Source organism: Artibeus jamaicensis, unplaced genomic scaffold (genome assembly GCF_021234435.1).
Source record: "Artibeus jamaicensis isolate MK-2021 breed Jamaican fruit bat unplaced genomic scaffold, CSHL_Jam_final scaffold_916, whole genome shotgun sequence".
NCBI classification, from domain to species: domain Eukaryota; kingdom Metazoa; phylum Chordata; class Mammalia; order Chiroptera; family Phyllostomidae; genus Artibeus; species Artibeus jamaicensis.
This window is the reverse complement of record NW_026522059.1, coordinates 28,521,051-28,539,115: the sequence shown is the minus strand read 5'-3', so window position 1 is coordinate 28,539,115 and position 18,065 is coordinate 28,521,051. Positions and strand designations below refer to the sequence as shown.

At 38.4% G+C, this 18,065-nt stretch overlaps 1 protein-coding gene across 1 annotated transcript in view; it reads right to left on the bottom strand.

The window, feature by feature from the left end:
* STK3 (serine/threonine kinase 3) overlaps nucleotides 1-17,154 on the bottom strand; it is a 255,792-nt gene extending 238,638 nt beyond the window's left edge. Inside the window, exon 1 of the mRNA XM_037131083.2 lies at nucleotides 16,949-17,154. Within this exon, the coding sequence (XP_036986978.1) occupies nucleotides 16,949-16,974 (26 nt within the window). The 5' untranslated portion in view covers nucleotides 16,975-17,154. The remainder of the gene's footprint in view (nucleotides 1-16,948) is intronic.
* Between the last annotated feature and the right edge of the window lie 911 nt (nucleotides 17,155-18,065).

Sequence of the window (18,065 nt, the reverse complement as noted above, 5' to 3'; positions counted from 1 at the left end):
ACATCCCAATGCCTTTTTTTTTTTGCAGAAATAGAAAAAAATATCCTCAAAATCATATGGAATCTCAAGGGACCCCAAAGAGCCAAAACAATCTTGGGATAAAAGGAACAAAATTAGAGGTCTCACAATTCCTGACTTCAAAACACACTACAAATCAACAGCAACTGAGACACTGTGGTGCTAGTATAAAGATAGATACATAAACCAATGGAACAGAAGAGCCCAGAAATACACCCTTGCATTTATGACCAAATGATATTCAACACTGGTGCCAAGACTACCCAATGGGAAAAAAGACAGTAAAGGGTGCTGGCAAAATTGGATATTTACATGAAGAATGAACCTAGACCCTTATTTACACCAAACACAAAAATTAACTCAAAATGGATTAAAGACATAAACATAAGACCTAGAGCTATAAAACTCCTAGAAGGAAAAGCTTAAAGGACTTTGGATTTGGAGATTTTTTGGAAATGACACCAAAAGCACAGGCAACAAAAGCAAAAACATACAAATGGAACTATATTAAACTTCTGCCCTGGCTGGTGTGGCTCAGTGGATTGAGTGCCGACCTGCAACCAAAAAGCCACTGGTTCGATTCCTAGGGCATGTGCCTAGGTTGTGAGCCAGGTCCTCAGCTGGGGGCATGCAAGAGGCAACCAACTGATGTATCTCTCACACATTGATGTTTCTTTCTCTCTCTCTCTCCCTCCCTTCTTTCCCTCTGTCTAAAAATAAATAAATAAAATCTTTTTAAAAAGCTTCTGAATATTAAAGGAAACAATCAACAGAGTGAAAAGGCAATCTACAGAATGATAGAAAAAAACTGGAAACCATACAGGGTGATGCAAAAGTAGGTTTACAGTTGCTTGTATGGAAAATAATAATTAATAAATAATAATATAAGAGTAAACTCTGGGTTTTGCATACTCACAACTATAAACCTACTTTTGCTTCACTCTTTATACCTGATAAAGAGATAATAACCAGAATAAGGAACTTCTACAACTCAATATCAAGAAATTCAATTTAAAAATGAGCAAAAGACTTCAACAGACAATTCTCACAAGAAGAAATACAAATAAGCCACAAGCACATGAAAAGATGCTCAACATCAGTAGTAATTAGGGAAATGCAAATCAAAACTACGATGAGATAACTCAAACCCCTTAGAATGTCCACTGTCAAAAAACAAAACAAAACAAAAAATAACAAGCACTGATGACAATGTAGAGAAATTGGATCTTTTGTGCACTGTTGTTAAAAACAGTATACCATTACAGGAAATATGAGGTTCTTCAAAAATTAAAAATACAGCCTTGGATAGGTAGCTCAGTTGGTTAGATCACTGTCTCCATATCCCAAGGTTGTGGGTTCAAACCTCAATCAGAGCACATACAAGAATCAACCAATGAATGCATAAATAAGTGGAGCAACAAATCGATGTTTCTTTCTTTCCTCTCTCTCTCTCAAATAAAAAAAAAATTAAACATTTTTTTAAATTAAAAATAGGATTACCACATGATCCAGCACTCTCAATTCTGGGCACAGAAACTACAGAAGTCAAAGCACCATCTCAAAGAGATATCTGTACACCCATAGCCATCAAAGCATTATTCAAAAGAGCCACAAGGCAGAAGCAACCCAAATGTCATATCAGTGATATCCAAAATATGGTATATACATACAATGTTATGCAACCTTGAAAAAGGGGGTCCTGTTGTATTCCTTTTCAAGACTGACCGATATACCACTATGTATATGCATATACCACATTTTGCTTATCCATTCATCCATCAGTGAACACCTGGGTTGCTTCTACCAGGTAGCTATTGTGAATAATGCTGGTGATAAAATGTGGTGTACAAATATCTGGGTTCCTGACTTCAGTTATGTTTGTTATAGTCCTAGAAATGGAATTGCTGGGTCATGTGGTAAGTGTATGCTCGATTTTTTGAAGGAACTGCCCGCACTGTTTTCCGCCATGACTGCACTAGTTTACATTCCCACCAGCAACGTACAAGGGATCCAACTGCTAGATATCCTAGAAGACACCTATTATTCTCACAGGTTTTTTGTTTGTTTGCTTTTATGACAGCTATCCCAAAGAGTAGGTATGGTATCCCACTGTGGTACTGATTTGCATTTCCCTAATGATCAGTGATGCTGAACATCTTTTCATGTGCTTATTGTCCATTTGTGTATCTTCTTTGGAGAGATGTCTATTCAAGTCCTTTGCTCATTTTTTAGTTGGGCTGGTTGTTTTGGCCAAAGACTTTCAAGAGAGACACAAAGGAAGACTTTCTACACTGCTAGATCTAGCTCCCTGGTCGAGAATAACTAGCATATGCCCTCTAGATGTCTTAGAAAACTAATCATGGAGAAGAGGACCTGGCCAGAGTGCAAATCCAGCAAAGGAGAAAAAACTGTCTTTGACAACAGAGATTCCTTCTTCATAAAGAACCTTCTACCTCATTTCAGTTCTGTAATTTCCAGGGTCTTTTTTCTTTTCTGGCAAATTGCCCTATATTTTAGGGGTCACTTTAGTAGTAGCTTTATTACTACTAATAGTAGCTATTTAATGGCATAACTGCTATAAAAGCCATGCTGTTATTATTGCTATGTGCTAATCAAGCACAATGCTTCACCTTATATGTAATATCTTGTTAAAATTAAGTTCCAGTCTTCCACCCTAACAGTTTCACCTTAAATACTGTGAGAGAGGTCATACATCTTTAAAACACATGAAAGGTTCTCATCTTTTAGTCCTTCAACATTCCATTATTAAACAATGAAAAAAGTCTCAGTTAGCCTTCAGTAATGAACATTTTCTAAAATATACAATGATGAAACTTATCTTGAATCCACAAAATCAAACATCTCTTCTATTTCAACAACAGGAAGTATATCTTATTCCAAACTAATAAAATTCAAAGACCATTTTTTCTGCACCCTTTTTGTCTTTTAAAGGACAGGGATTTTGTAAATATTTAATACATGTTTAGCTCTAAAGCAATCAAAGTGATTTTTTAAACTCTACTACAACATACTCAAGTGAGAGTTGTCCTTTCATCCCCTTGGAAAGTCACATGCTTCTCCAAATGATATTGACAATACCAAACACATCTTTGAAATACTTTGGAAACCATCTTCAGAGACGAGTGCTTTACAGTGACTACTTCATTTAATCTTCAAAAAAACCCAAAGAGAGGGTACTAATATCACCTGCACTTCACGAATGAGCATACTGAGTCTTAGGAAAGTTAAGTAGCTTGCCCACCGCTGCAGAACTGAGGTTAGAATCAAGGTCTAACTGACTCTAAAGTCTGGTTCTTCACTGTTTCACTAATAAGTCTCACTATTTTAATAATAAAATAGATACAATTTGATGATCTCATAGTTTATTTACTTTATGAAACTGTATCAAAATTTAGGTGGTATAATTAATTACTAGCACTAGAATGAGCTAAAATCCACCTAAAATATTCTATAATGGATAGAAGATTTTGTTAAAGGAAATGGAAGTCTTGTGTTTACTCTTTCATACAATTTCCTCTCAGGTTGGGCTCTTTGCCCAAAAGTACTCTATAATTTCCTGGCAAAGAGCTTTAACGGACAAGAAGCTGAGATTTTTTTCTCCTTCCTTCACCCTTGTAGTCTTTAATTTTTATTTTCTAAAAATTTGTTCACTTACCCTCAACTGCAAACTGATATAATTCCTTTTGATTTCTTATAAAACAAACCTATCCAAAGTTAAATGCCGCAATGCATTTCCTTGCCTTAAAGACATGTTACTGTATTCACTTTTTTAATAGCTAATTTTTCAAAAAACATAATGTAAAAACAGCACATTTGAAAATGCTCCTACATATTCATGTTCTAAAATAAAATTTTTTTAAAGTTTGTAAGAAATATGAAGGCTTATAAGTCTCATAACTTTTAATCTAGTTAATATAGATTCAACCACCATGCCTATATATGAGAACTAAGAAAGGGAAAAGAATCTTTAACTGATTAAAAATGAAAGAGGATACGTCCATATGAAAACTGCCAAAGCCTACTCATGCACCTGCCACGTAGAAAAATCTACTGACTTGTGCCAAACATATTATGTATAAAGATCCAGTTAAAAACTGGATGTCCTTACTTATTTCTCTACACTTCAAATTTTGAAGATAATACGAAGATTTTAACTCTATACACTCACAACTCCTCATTCTCATCCACAGACTACTAAAATTGCAATAATCCCAAACATGAATACATTCAGAAGTTAATAAAAGTGTAATTTCAAGGACAGTCTAAACTCTGCCAATATCAACATCTGTATCATTCAGTGACGTCCGTACTCTTGACTTCTGCAAGGCTTTCATGAACAGAGATGGGGGTGGGTTTGGAGACAGTGGCTGCTTTCAGCTGTTTGCACAGATGGACGTATTTTGCCTGATTTCTCAGTGCAGTTTGACTACACAGCAACAGCACATGTGAAGCCATTGCTCGGTACTTCTCTGTGGTTCTTTGTAAAGCTGAGAAACAGTCCATGATTTCAGTGCCTTGTGAAAATAAGTCTTACTTTTTTAATTGGGATTGTTTGTACCTGTTTGGTTTTGGTTTTGTAAAAATGAAAATAAAATGTTAAAATCCCAGCAGTATCTAATACAAAAAAACCTATCAGTACAAGAAAAATAACCTAACTACTTCACCACAGAAATTCTTTTAACACTGCTATAGAAATAACTCCAACAGAAGTAATGTCACTGCATCTGTACAGGTATAAACACGCTCCAAAACTCGAACTTGCTTTGCTGATACCACAGCTCCTCAAAATCTAAGTAATGCTTCAAAATGACACATTTTTTAACTTTTTTTAACTTTCATATAATTTTTAAGGTAAAATCCTACTATTATTTTCATGTTAAATTCTTGAAATTTAGAAAAATTTGGATTAATTGTATTCTCTCTCACTGCACAATGTTCTTCCTAGTTGAAAGATGATTTCACAATGTACTACAAGCCCAGAGGAGAAAAAGGCCCCTGGTCAGCAAAAACTGCCACAAAGAGCAGTTTGGGAAAGGGGAGACTACTGTCAGGCCAGATAATTATTTCCAAGACAAGTAGCAGCTTAGAGAAGGATGGAACAATGACAAATGACAGATAAGAATAAAGCGCAAGAATAGATTTAGGTGAAAGAAACATCTACACGTAGCAACAAAGCTTCAAACACATCAAAAGAGCGCATGACAGTTCCTATGAACTAAAACTATGAACAGTTCTCTGAACTGCTTCTGTGCTTTTACGAACTAAAATTGTTAAAAAATAATATTCAATCAAGAGAGCAAATGATCAGTCTCAGAACAGTGGGTCAAATGTCTTCATTCTGGAATGATTTCCAGCAAAAGCAGTTGTTTTAAAAGTGTTTTAAAATATTTTAAAAGTATACTACTTCAAGTGGTTTACTCCATTTATTTAGAAAACCCACTATGTGGTATACCATACCTCCCAATGATGCTAATTTTTAAGTTTTCACCATACCCCTAATTTGGCAGGCTTTTTCACATCATGAGTTTTTATGAATATTAATTAAAACTGACTAATCAACTATTCTGATCGAGGTATTTAAATTCTCTTCTACTAGAAAAACAGAGAAAAAAATTGGAAAGTATATAATGAGAAGCAAGAGCACAGATGGAAACCTCAATCAACCAGGAAAAGAAAAATCACCAAAATATTTTCTTCTCAAGAGTTGAAGAATTTCCACTGGAATTTTTTTGAATTCTACTCCTTAATTTGACACTTGTTTCTTATAATTCTTAGGAATGACAAAAACCACAAATTTTATTCAGAACAATCACGTCTCTCAAACGACTTTTTATGACCAACATTCACTTATCATTAGAAGCGTCTGCACAGATGACCACCGGAAAATAGTTTCTGTTGCTATTTCATTGCAAAATGACAAAGTAAACTTAGCGGTGCAAACTAACGTTCTTTAATATAGTAAATAATTACATGAAAACTAATTTGAGAAAGAAAAGTTACGTGACACACTGACAAATTACCAACTATGTCACAAGACAGCTGTCTTATTTTATTTACTTATTTAAAGCATTATAAAACTTAACAAGAGGGGCTAATATCAAAACTAAAAAGGCTTAACATATGGCATTTAATATAGATGTGCTTCATTTTGCAACTCATCATATTGTAGTCAGGGTTAAATTTATGAAGCAGCCTCAAGCTGCCCTTGAATTGTTTGTCTACAGATTTTTTTACAATTTTTATTTATTTATTTGTACAGAGAGTGGGGAGGCAGGGAGAAAAAGGAGAGAAACATCAATGTACAAGAGAAATAACAACCCGCTGCCTCTCCCAACCCCCAGCCAGGGACCTGGCCCGAGACCCAAACATGTGGCCTGACTGGGAATCCTTTTGGTTTGCAGAACGATGCCCAACCCACTGAGCCACACCAGTCTGAGGTGCAGATGTATTTTTATGTATGCAAGATAAGGCAGGCTAAGAGTTCTACCTTTAAAAAAAAAAAGGCCTAAATAAAAATTTTTTTAAAGGCCTGAAATCTGATCTTATCACTAGTGGTATCATTTGTTTTGGATTTTTTTATTTTCTGTATCTTTTTCATTTAAGAAAAGAAGAAACTAGGTCACCTGAAACATTTAGCAGTGAGAATGCATTGAGGCTGGATATGAGGGTAACAGTAAAGGTAACCAGAGTAAGATAGGAAGAACATGAAGATAACAGCCATGCTAAATTGTCTCTATTACAGAATGTCTATACATGCCCAATTTCTGACTCAAACGTAGAATCATAAATTCATGTGAAGATATTATCCAGGGAAAGAAACTCAAAACTGCCAGTGCCACCCCATTTTTTGATAAAATATTCTATAGTCTGAAAAAAGGAGTCAGTTCTCCTATCTATGAATAAAATGCCATTTAAAAATAACACCAGCAGGTGGGGGTGGGTGGAGGTGGAAGAGGGTATGGAGGGATAAATGATGATGGAAAAAACAAAATAAAATAAAATGATTCAAAAAAATAAAAATAGAATAACACCACATTAGTGCCCAGGTTAGGGTCTTGAAATACCCTCTCTCACTAAAAGGATTAGGGGTTCTTAGAGAGCCAGTTGATTCCAGACCTGGGACAGGAAGTGGACGGATGAGCCGTGCCTATCCTACCAGGGTGGGCAGCAAGGAGTCTGCCACCAGAGTCATGTTGTCTCAAGAGACTCTCACTGACCCAAGATCAAGAGTTTCAGCAACAGTATCTGCAATGGATTAAAATCCATAGAATGTGTTTAAATCCAACAGCTCATAATGGCATTATAAAAAAGAATTGGTCCCCTTTGGAGGAAAACAGGGAACTTATTCATTGTCTTGAAAAAACTAATTAATTATCTTGAAAATGGATAAATAAAGCGAAAGAATCAAGCATTTATCCAGTCTTTACCTTTATAAACTATACTACTAGGTAATCAAAGAAGATGAAGGAAGTCACTCTTTATAAAAACAGCCCGACTAATAAAAACAAAATGATGTATTTAGAATTCACCATTTTGCAACACCCAATGAACTGGCAAAAATAAGCACTAACCATTAAGAGCTACTAACATCACTAAAAAGAGAGACAACTAGACACTAAGTGACTGGTACAGTCTTGCCAAACACCACCTATAACAATGTGTAAAAGATCAAACGAGTCTGATCCATTTTCTGGATCCACTGCCCATTTGCATGAAATATGGAGGACAAAGAATCATGCTGAACTTCGTCTTGAGTAAGCTGTAAGAAAATCCAGACTGTGGGAAACAATTCAAACAGCCTGGGTTCTTCAAGAAAAGGGATAGAGGACTAACCTAAAGATTACATGTGACAACTCATATAAAGCCTATTTTTTAATCAGCAAGACTAACCTAGAGTGCCCAGTAATGCACATTTAGGTTACTACTATAGAGTCAGGATAATGGTAACTTACAGGAAAAGACGACTGTGATTGGGACGGGGAACTCGGAGGGCCTTCTAGAGACTACAGAGAGGCTTATGAAGTTCTATTTCTTAACCTGACTGATGATTACAAAGGTGTTATAGTATTTCATCAAGCTATAGTCTTGTTTTTCACTGATGTTTTATTTTGCAATAAAAATATTTTCTTTTAACAGCAGCTACCAGGACACCTGAACATTTCAACACCTAAAAAAGGCTTAGTATGTTTCCCATTCTCCAGTGTAATGCAGTGAAAACAAGAAGTTAAAAAAAGTCAGTGTTCATCATTTCCCCCCTACCTACTTCTTCTTCTAAGAGAATCACCTAATATCACGTTTTGGACCAAACAGATTCACTTGCCTGTGCATTTGGAATTCTAAGAATGAGTATAGATGCCCAAACATGTTTCTCTCCCAGTCTTCCCCAATCCGCTAAGATACCTAAACCCAAAACTGAGGAGCCAGAAATTGATCCTTTCTTTCTATCTCATTCCCCACATCGAGTCTATCAGTAAGTCCTCCATTTCTAACTCCAAAACATAACTTAAATCTGTCCACTTCTGTCCATTTCCATTTCCACCGACTCCATCATCTCTAACCATGAACCATTACAAGAGCCTCCTACCTATTTCTTTTATCCTTAACCCTTTATATTTATTTCCCCAAAGCAACCAGAACAATCTTTTTAAAAGATAAACTGCTTAAAATTCTGCTTAAAACTCTTTAATTAACAGTGCACTGCACTCTGACTTGAACCTAAACTCCCTTCCATGACCTGCCTCACTGAGTCCCTGCCCAACTCTCTGACCTCATCTCCAACCACGTTCTCCCTCTCCACAATCCAGCCACAGTGGCCTCGTTTCCATCCTTCCCACACACGAAACTTTCACCCATCTCCCCATGTTCTTACAGCTTTTACCTCCACCTGGAATACTCTTTTGTGGCTACCCATACAGATAACTTCTCAACCTCATGTCATAGCTGAAATATTATCTTTTCAGAGAAGCTCCTGCCAACTATCCTATTAAGCAGATTTCACCGGTTTTTTCTATCAATACAGCCTACCTCTATCCTTCACAGCTCAAGCCCCGACTAGAGTGTAGGTTCTTCTTTTTCTTGAAGTAATAAATATTTATTTTTTATTTTTATTTTTTATTACTTTTATTTTTTTCATTTTATTTTATTTTACTTGTTGTTCAACTACAGTTTTCTGTCTTTTACTCCCATCCCAGCCCAACCCCCCCAGCCCTCCCCACCTCCCTCCCATTTCTACCCCGCCCCCTAGTTTTTGTCCATGTGTCCTTTATACTTGTTCCTGTAAACCCTTCCCCCTTTCCCCTGAAATTCCCTCCCCTCTCCCTTCTGGTCACTGTCAGCCTGTTCTCTAATTCAGTGTCTTTGGTTATATTTTGCTTGCTTGTTTGTTTTGTTGTTTAGGCTCCTGTTAAAGGTGAGATCATACGGTATTTGTCTTTCACCTCCTGGCTTATTTCGTTCTTATGAGTGCAAAGATCCCATCTGCTTCATTCAACAGTGTCCCCAGCACTGGCACCTGAAAGGCAGTTAATTATTAATTACTGAATATATGAATAAATAACCAAAATGAAGGAACTCAAGGCTGACGATCAATTTCTGCCATGAGCAGTAATCGGTGAGTAAAGAAAGTTCTCAGAAAAGAACAGGAGACTGGGAGGGGCGACCCAGCACAGACAAGAGAGCTCATGTGGTTCCAGGGAGAGTCAGGGAAATTAGCTGCCTGCTATCTTTCATTTACACTTTCCTCAAATATATAAAAAGTTCCCCAAAACTACAAAAATAATTTTAACTTGTTTTCCTTCTCAATTATAGGACTCTAGGCCCCATGAGTTCAGAAAACCAAATTTCCTACAAATGAAAAAATGATCTGGACAGAGAATAAATAATATTCTATATTCCGAACACAGAAACTACCTCATCCTTGGAATCCCATATGCTCAACAAGTTCCCCAATTTTATACATGTGTTTCTATGTGTGTGTATCAAGATACTAATGTTTATATCAAGATTGATTCAATTTTACTTCTTTACAAAAGATAGCTGATATCATATTATCAGCTTTCTCAGCTTTCTGCAATTCTCACTTTGCTACAGTCATTTTTCAAGACACATCCTTTGATGTACTTTTAAGAAGTTCAAGGTAATCTGCAGCTAGTAAGTAAACAATGAACTTCTTTTTAATATTCACAAATGTCTGTTTATATATTTGTTGCTTTATTTATTTATTTATTTATTCAACGTGAGACTCTATGTAGAAAAAAGTCATAATAAGAAATCTCAAGTCCAGGCTGGTTTGGCCTGTGAACCAAAAGGTCATCAGTTCAATTCCCAGTCAGGGCACATGCCCGGGTTGCAGGCCAGGGCCCTAGCTGGGGGCCTGCAAGAGGCAACCAATCTCTCACACATCGATGTTTCTCTCCCTCTCTTTCTCCTTCCCTTCCATTCTCTGTAAAAATAAAGAAATAAAATCTTTTATAAAAAGAAATCTCAAATACAGAATCTTTGTTCTAAGAGATAAAAGCTTTTTAGGATTTGAATAGTCCTAATGTATGAGACAATTCAAATAAAACCACAACAAAAAAGAATCTTGAGACAAATAAAAAAGAAAGTTTCTATCCCATAGTATAAATGTCTTCTCTAGAAGAAAAACCTAAAGACCTCTGGCAATTACCGAGGGTGGAGCTGGTAAGGAGTCAAAAATTGAGGTCATCATAATTACGGTCGGATGTTTCCAGGGTGGGGATCATTCCACACCAGGAGGCAAACGTGCTTTTGCCTCCTAACAAGCTTTTCCTTTGTAAACTCTGTCATACATTGTAGATAATCATTTTACATTTTTCCATACTTTCGTTGGGACATATATACAGTGTTTGAAATACAGCAGCTGTTTATAGGATAGTTTTCTCAGTCCCCTTCACCTCTTCCCCTTCTAGACTCTTAAAGAATATCTCTAGTGTATGTACAGGTTGTTACAGTAACACCACTCTGGATCCCTTTGACAATGCCATCCTCAAGCTTTTCATTTTAAGCAGCAGATGAGCTGGAAATGAATTGGTTTCCTGACTGTTTCTGCTACACACAACAGTGTTTTTTCAAATCGCGATCACAACCCATTGATAAATCACGGAAATAATTTGGTGGATCATGACCAGCAGTTTTTCAATGAAATAGAACAAAACACAGGAAAATACCAGAAACCAACCCACACAGTACATTTCAAGAAACTTCTATTTTAGCTTTATTGATATATTTATCTGCACTGGGTCTCACCATCAACATTTTTTTTCAATTTTTGAAAGTCACTAATATACAATAGCCTGAAGAGACAGTACCTCTAGTTCAACAGATATTTTTGAAACAAGAACATTTAAATTCTCAGCACTTCTCCCCCTTACAATCCAAACAGGAGTGCTCCATTCAAACCCTGTATTATTAAAGCTATACTGATACACATTTCTGGAATGAGTGTTTAGGTTACATCAGAAAAACAAATTTCAACCTAGCTGTGTCTAATAAATGTTTATCTGTTCTTTATGTTTCTAACAAATTCTTCAGTACTGATATATGCCAAATCTTAGCCCCTTAAGAATGGTGAATAGACTGATCATTGCCTAGAGTTGCCTGAAAACTGAATTTACCTCCTGTTTTAACGTGTCACTGAAGTTGCTCACCAGGAACCACTCCAGATTTTACTGTCTAACAAGGGCCGACTGACTTTTCCCATCTACAGGGCCTAAATCAACTCCAGTGGAGCTGGTGAAACCCCAAATTAACCAAGAAAAGCCAAAGGGAGCACATGGTTTAAGGACCAAGTCGTTAATGCAGAGAGGTGCTCCTTCCTGCTGGTTCAGTTCTTTTCCCTTGGACTACTCAGAACACCTCCTGAACTTGCCTGCCTCTAAAGTGGGGAGCTACCCCAGGCCCTCCTCCTGAGCCTGATCCCTTTGTCTTTAAGAGTTCTTAGAGTTCATTTCTCAAAGACAACTCCCCACTCTGAGAATCTGATAATAAACAGACAAGAATTTCACTAACATTCCAAAGACACATGAGTTAGGAATACAGACATTAAAATGAAATCCACCCCCCTTCTCTAAGATTAGGGCCACTGCTGCTCCAGGCTGATGGTGGCCATACGTGCTGAGGAAAATAAGAACACTTTCTACTTCACCTTTCTATGTCTTCATCCCTTTACCTCTGCCTTTTTCATCCCACAACAGTCTATCTTCTGAGAACAGTGGGGTGAGAACTCACTCATTCTGAGCAACACTTTCTCTTCCGAAATGACTGTTTTCCTACCTTCACTCTTCATTTCTGTGAACGCACTTTGTAACCCTAACAGTTTGACTTCCATCTGCATCTTTACTTCCTCCCAACTAACTACCTTTCCACACTTATTAAAAAAATTAAGTTTGCCACAATATCCAACTATAGCTTAAGTCAAAGAACTCTCCTCATCTGTCTGGAGAGAAGCTTTGGTGACTTACTCTCTTATTGTCATCCTCCCAGTGTTCTCCACTGTTCCACACAACTCTTCCTCCAAATATACTTTAACCAATGAATTTTAAATAACTATTCATCGTGAATTCTGAGGAGCAAGGTCTGTGTGGGAAAAGTACATCCCTCCAGCAATGATAATCTGTCCCCTCTTTGACAAGTATTGTATGTAGCCACCTACCCTCCAGCAACCAGTTCTCACTGCTGCCCAGCTGTCTATCATAGAGACCCACTTCCTTTTCTATGAATGTTCTACTCGCTGAAAAGCCCACGTTTTAGCTATTTCCCTTTCCACCTATCAAAACTTACCAATTCTGTGGTCATTTTTACTTCAACTAGAGATTCCCCTATAAAGGGCTGTGATAAACTCGACCTAGAAAATGCTAATAATTAATAGCCATTTCATGGATTTACTTTCCCAGAGGGACTTCATTTTAATAAGGACTTCTAAAGACCTCTGTTAAGAAAATCAAGAAATCAAAAAGCCACGTTAGCACAAAGTACTAGGCTTGAGTGGCATATGTTGTCTGTGTTTAACACGAGCCTTGTTGGGAAGACCAAATTGGTAACAGGAGGGTAAAAGGGGTCTCACATTACAGATCACACAGCCACGAATCTCCAGTCTGGAAGCACAATGGAATCTCCAGCTCCCAGCGGAGAAAAGTGACACCCAAAGAAGCAACTTTCAAAGTCAGGACAAAGCTGAGCCTAACACCCAGGTCTTACGCTGTGTCAGATATACAGGAATAACATGCTACAAGTATAAAGATACATGTAAGAATAACAAATACCTACTTGGGATAATGGTACCTTTTGGCAGATGATGAGGGAATGCACTTGGGAACAGATATAATTAAAGGGTTTCAACTGCATTGGTAATATTTTATTCCTGATTCTGGGGAGTGATGCATAAGCATTTATTAAATTACTGGGTTGGCCAAAAAGTTGATTAGGTTTTTTTCTGTAAAATGGCTCTGGTAGTACTTAGTTGTCTTTAACTTCATTCAAAACAATTTTATTAGACTGTCTGTGGCAGCTGTCATATCAGCATGCCTTTCTGAAAAAACTTACCAAATTGGTGAATTTGGGGGCAGCCATTTTAATACTGAAGATGGAAGAAAATATATGCAACATTTTGGGCATATTTTGCTTTATTATTTTAAGAAAGGTAAAAATGCAACTGCAATGCAAAAAAAAAGATTCGTGGGTTGCATGACACTCCACAATTGGGCAGACATGAGTTCAGCACAATCAATGTTATATCATACAGGAAATAACCAACATACTCCAAAAGTCCTAATCAATAAAGGTATTGGTAAAAATGAAAAATGTGTCTTTTACTTTACAGGCAAAAACCATATGGATTTTTTGGCCAACCCAATAGTTGCCATTCTCTTTGGGATAGCTAAAATTTTATTTAAAAAAAAAATATAACCATGGCATACATACTCAAATAAATATCATATTAAGAATTTAGAGAAATATCGTAAGTTAGAAAGTACTCAAGAGTAAAACATATATTACTAATAAAAAATAAAACAAATTTTTCTAAAGGAAAAGTATGACCAAAGGCAAAGTTGGGGGTACCCACAGCCTACAACCTAAATAAAGAACAACAGGGAAACTTCAGGACAGATTCTTCTCAGACAATAGTAATAGAAGGCTGGGATTAAGGCTGAGATTAAGTGCTGGGAGCCCTGGGAACTAAACTGACTAGTGTGCCCCAACCCATCCCCCCACCAAAAACAAAGGAGTAAGCATGACTATAGTGCTGTTTTAGCAAAATAAATCAGAAGCCATGTGCAGGAAGAACTAAAGCAAACATGACCCATAATGAGATTCTGCAGGGCAGCAAAAGGGGAACAGAATGAGGTAAGGTGCTAGGAACCAGGTTCTGCTACCTTGCCTCACTTCCAACAGAATCCTTCTGTGTGAAGGTTTTAGAAAACCACTGAACGACAGTGCCCAGTTGAAAGGCACCACTATGTGAGGGTCATAAAACCCTGCGATAGGGTATTAGTATTGGGAATCAAAAGAGGGGAAATGAATCTACAGACTTTTTGATGGAAAATTTGATAGACTCTAATGACAAACTAGATAATAAAAGAGTGGATCTACAATACATGAAGAAATTAAAAATGCTAACACATCAGCAGCTGCGGGTCATGCAGCTTTGAGCACCAGCAACATAAATGTGACCATGTATGTAAAAATGTCTGAGCCCTAAGGAAGTGCTACTCAAGGGAGAAAAGCAAAGTGGCAGTTTTATAGGAATTAAGAAGAAGAAGAAGAAGAAGAAAAAGCAAGCAAAAGAGACCAGGCCACCACATCACAAATGCTAAGAAAGCAAGCAAGACTTTCAAAAAGAGGCATCACTGTACACAGTGTAAGAGGGTACACAACCTTTGTAGCAGATCAGACCCAGGGTTCAGGCACCTCCTCCACTTCACCAAGTTATTTAACCTCTCTGAGCTTCAATTAATAAGGAAAAACTAGACTAACGTTGTTGAATACATTATAGAGCACTTAAGCTAAGTGCTTCATCTATAACCTCACAGCACATTTTACAGATGTAGACATGATATTTACAACTAGCATAGTAAATTGCAGAACCAAGATTCCAATTCCTTAGGACAATTAATGAAGGAATGCACCAGTATATATACCAGCAAACAGTATGACCTCAAAAGTGTAGCTGTATTTCATTATTAGAAGGTAATAATTAACAGAGACAATACAAAAACTCACCATCAGTTATCCCCTCCCATAGCCTTCAATGGGACAAACTCCTAGTGGCCACACTATTAATGCCTGTAATCTAACCTCTCAGTAGGGTTGCTATAAGGATTAAATGGTGTTATGAAAATAAAAATGCTGTGGAAAAAAACCGTAAGAGATATTCAGATATATGGGATTGTCACATATCTTTTGCTCCTTAGAAATGCCTTCTGGATTAACATTGTCTCTCTGAAGAGACCTAAAAATAAGCCTGTTAAACAGGCAACCACTGTTTTAAAAAGTGTAAGTCACCATGAAATGGTGATATATGCCACCCACACCTAGCTCTGACCCCTCCAGGTTCTCTAATGTCCCTGCAAGGGCAGGGGCTCTCTTACACCTATAAGGAAACTCTGATCATTTAGAATACAACTAATCAGTAGGGAGAGCTATCACCTCAGAGTCGTTCAAGTTGGCCTTATGGTACTTGTTCAGAGGTGCCCCTTACAGTCCTTCCAAAACAAAAAATGGGAAAAAAATATTTCCAATTTTCTATAATATTAAAACTGGATGCCTATTCAATACTAGAATTCAGTTAGTTTACAAAACGCCAGAAAAGAATCTATCAAGTGCTCTGTCTGATAGGAAGTCTCCTTTGGAAGCCCATCCACAACCCCCCTTTCACACCTGAACAGATGGTTTCCAATCCTCAAGCCTCCCTATTCACAATGGGGCACAAAGTTCATACCTTTTTAATTATTTCATGTTCTTGAATACACCACCTTTCATCTAAAGATCTCTAGGTATCAAAACACAAACCCTTTAATCTTCATAAGAGCACTATCTTGGGGAGAAATTATACTCTTATTTGATTAACTAAAACTATGACTGAAGTTAAATATGTTATCCAACATCAGTTAATTGACTGGTTTCACTCTTGGGGGAAAATGCACATTATGAACTTAAATCAATGGATAGCCTCGACTTAGTTTCCTAAGACCATTTTAAATATATAAGCTCAAATGTATCTACTGTGTACTCTTAAACTTCCAATATACTGAAGATTAAACTTGAACTAATAGTAAATACCAAACCATCGTTTTTTACATGCTTGAAAAAAAACTATATGGGAGACGGGTTCTAATTTAGGACTTCTGTCTTGCATCCATAAATACTTTTAAACTTAGGGGTTGGGAAGGAACACCTGTCAGTGCAGCATATACACGATAAGTTTCACAGACTGTGTAGCTATTAATATTTAATTCCTTAAACTGTAAATAAACAATGCGCCCTCTCAAAAAAAAAGGCAATAGTGTAAAAAACATTTAATAAGAAAGGTTACACAACTGTGAGAAGCCTAATAATTTCCTAGTTTTATGTCTCCCTAGCTTCGTGAACTTGCCACGAGGGAAAACTGTGCCCGCCTCTGGAGTGCCGCCGCGGGGCGCCCAGCGCTGCCCACCGACTTCCCACGCGCGCCACGCCAGGCCGGCGGGTCAGGCGAAGCTCCGCCTCCCAGCGAGCCCCCCAGCAAGACCGACAGACGTGGCCCCGCACCTCTGACTTGCCTCCGGAACTCCGGCGCGCCCGGCCCAGGACCCCGCAGTCGGACAGGGTGTCAAGGTCCGGCCAGGCCTAGTGGCCCCCGCCCAGAGGCCGCGGGCACCGCCTCCTCCCGCACCCCGCTCCCTGCATTCGTTACCTCTTAGGCGCTGGCGGCTGCTCCATGGCGGCTGGGGGCAGAAGGAAGGACCTGGTGATCGGTGAAGCGCGGAGGGAGGAAAGGATCCGGGGCGCCGGCCGGCCCAGCCCCGGGAACCACAGAGAAACTCCAGGAACTCGGAACAACTTTCCCGTAACTCCACGGCGGATCCCCCTCCCGCTCCAGGGAGAAGCTCCTCCCGGCCCGCCCCGCCCCTGGGCCGCCCAAAGCGGTCCTGGATGGGTGGGTGGAGTCAGGCGCTGGGTAGCGTGGGCGGAGCCGGCCGCGGTCCAGTGGTGGTGGGCGGAGCCAGGCTCTGGGTGGGGTGGGCGGAGTCGGGGGTCGAGGGAGAGGTCGGCATTAGAATAGGGAGCAAGTAAGAAGAAATGGGGACTGGAAGGACAGGGTGAGGCCTAGTCAGGACCCACAGCCTCCTTATGCTAGCGAGGGGTACTTTCCTTTAAAGTGGTGCTCCTCACTTGCCTTTATCATTTTTTGCTCCAGTCCGATTTGATTCATTTATCTGAATTTCCCAAGGATGTCTCCCAAACATCTTGTGCAGGCGTTTGAAGTACTGCTAATTGCCCACGCTTCCCTCTCTAGGTCTGCTTATAATTATTGGTTATGTCTTCCCCAGCCATTTGACATTTGTAGCTACAGTACTAGGGATGCTTCTGGAAATTCTTGTTTGATTTTGATTGTGGTCAAACTCCTCACCACATTTCACAATAATTATGTCCAATTATAAAGAAAGTAATGATTGCAGTGACATCACACAATGCACAGGATTCAGCGCACTGTGGACTTGCTGTCTGTGCAAGTGGGTAACCTGGAAAACTAGACAAATTATGGTGCACAGAAAAGTACTCAAGAAATGTTTCCTTCCCTCTTGCCACCCTCTCTCCCCAACCTGTTCCTAAGGCTCTTACCCCATTGTAACTTGAACCTTTCATGCATCCTTATAGTATGTATACCATTAATCTTAAATTCTGTCTACAGATATCTTTCTTGTGAACATATAGAGCTATGTAGTGACTTTACCTTTGACAGAAATTGTCAAGATGTAGTGTCATATAGGGTTTTGGAGTCTAGAACAAAGGGTATGAAAAGAATGTTC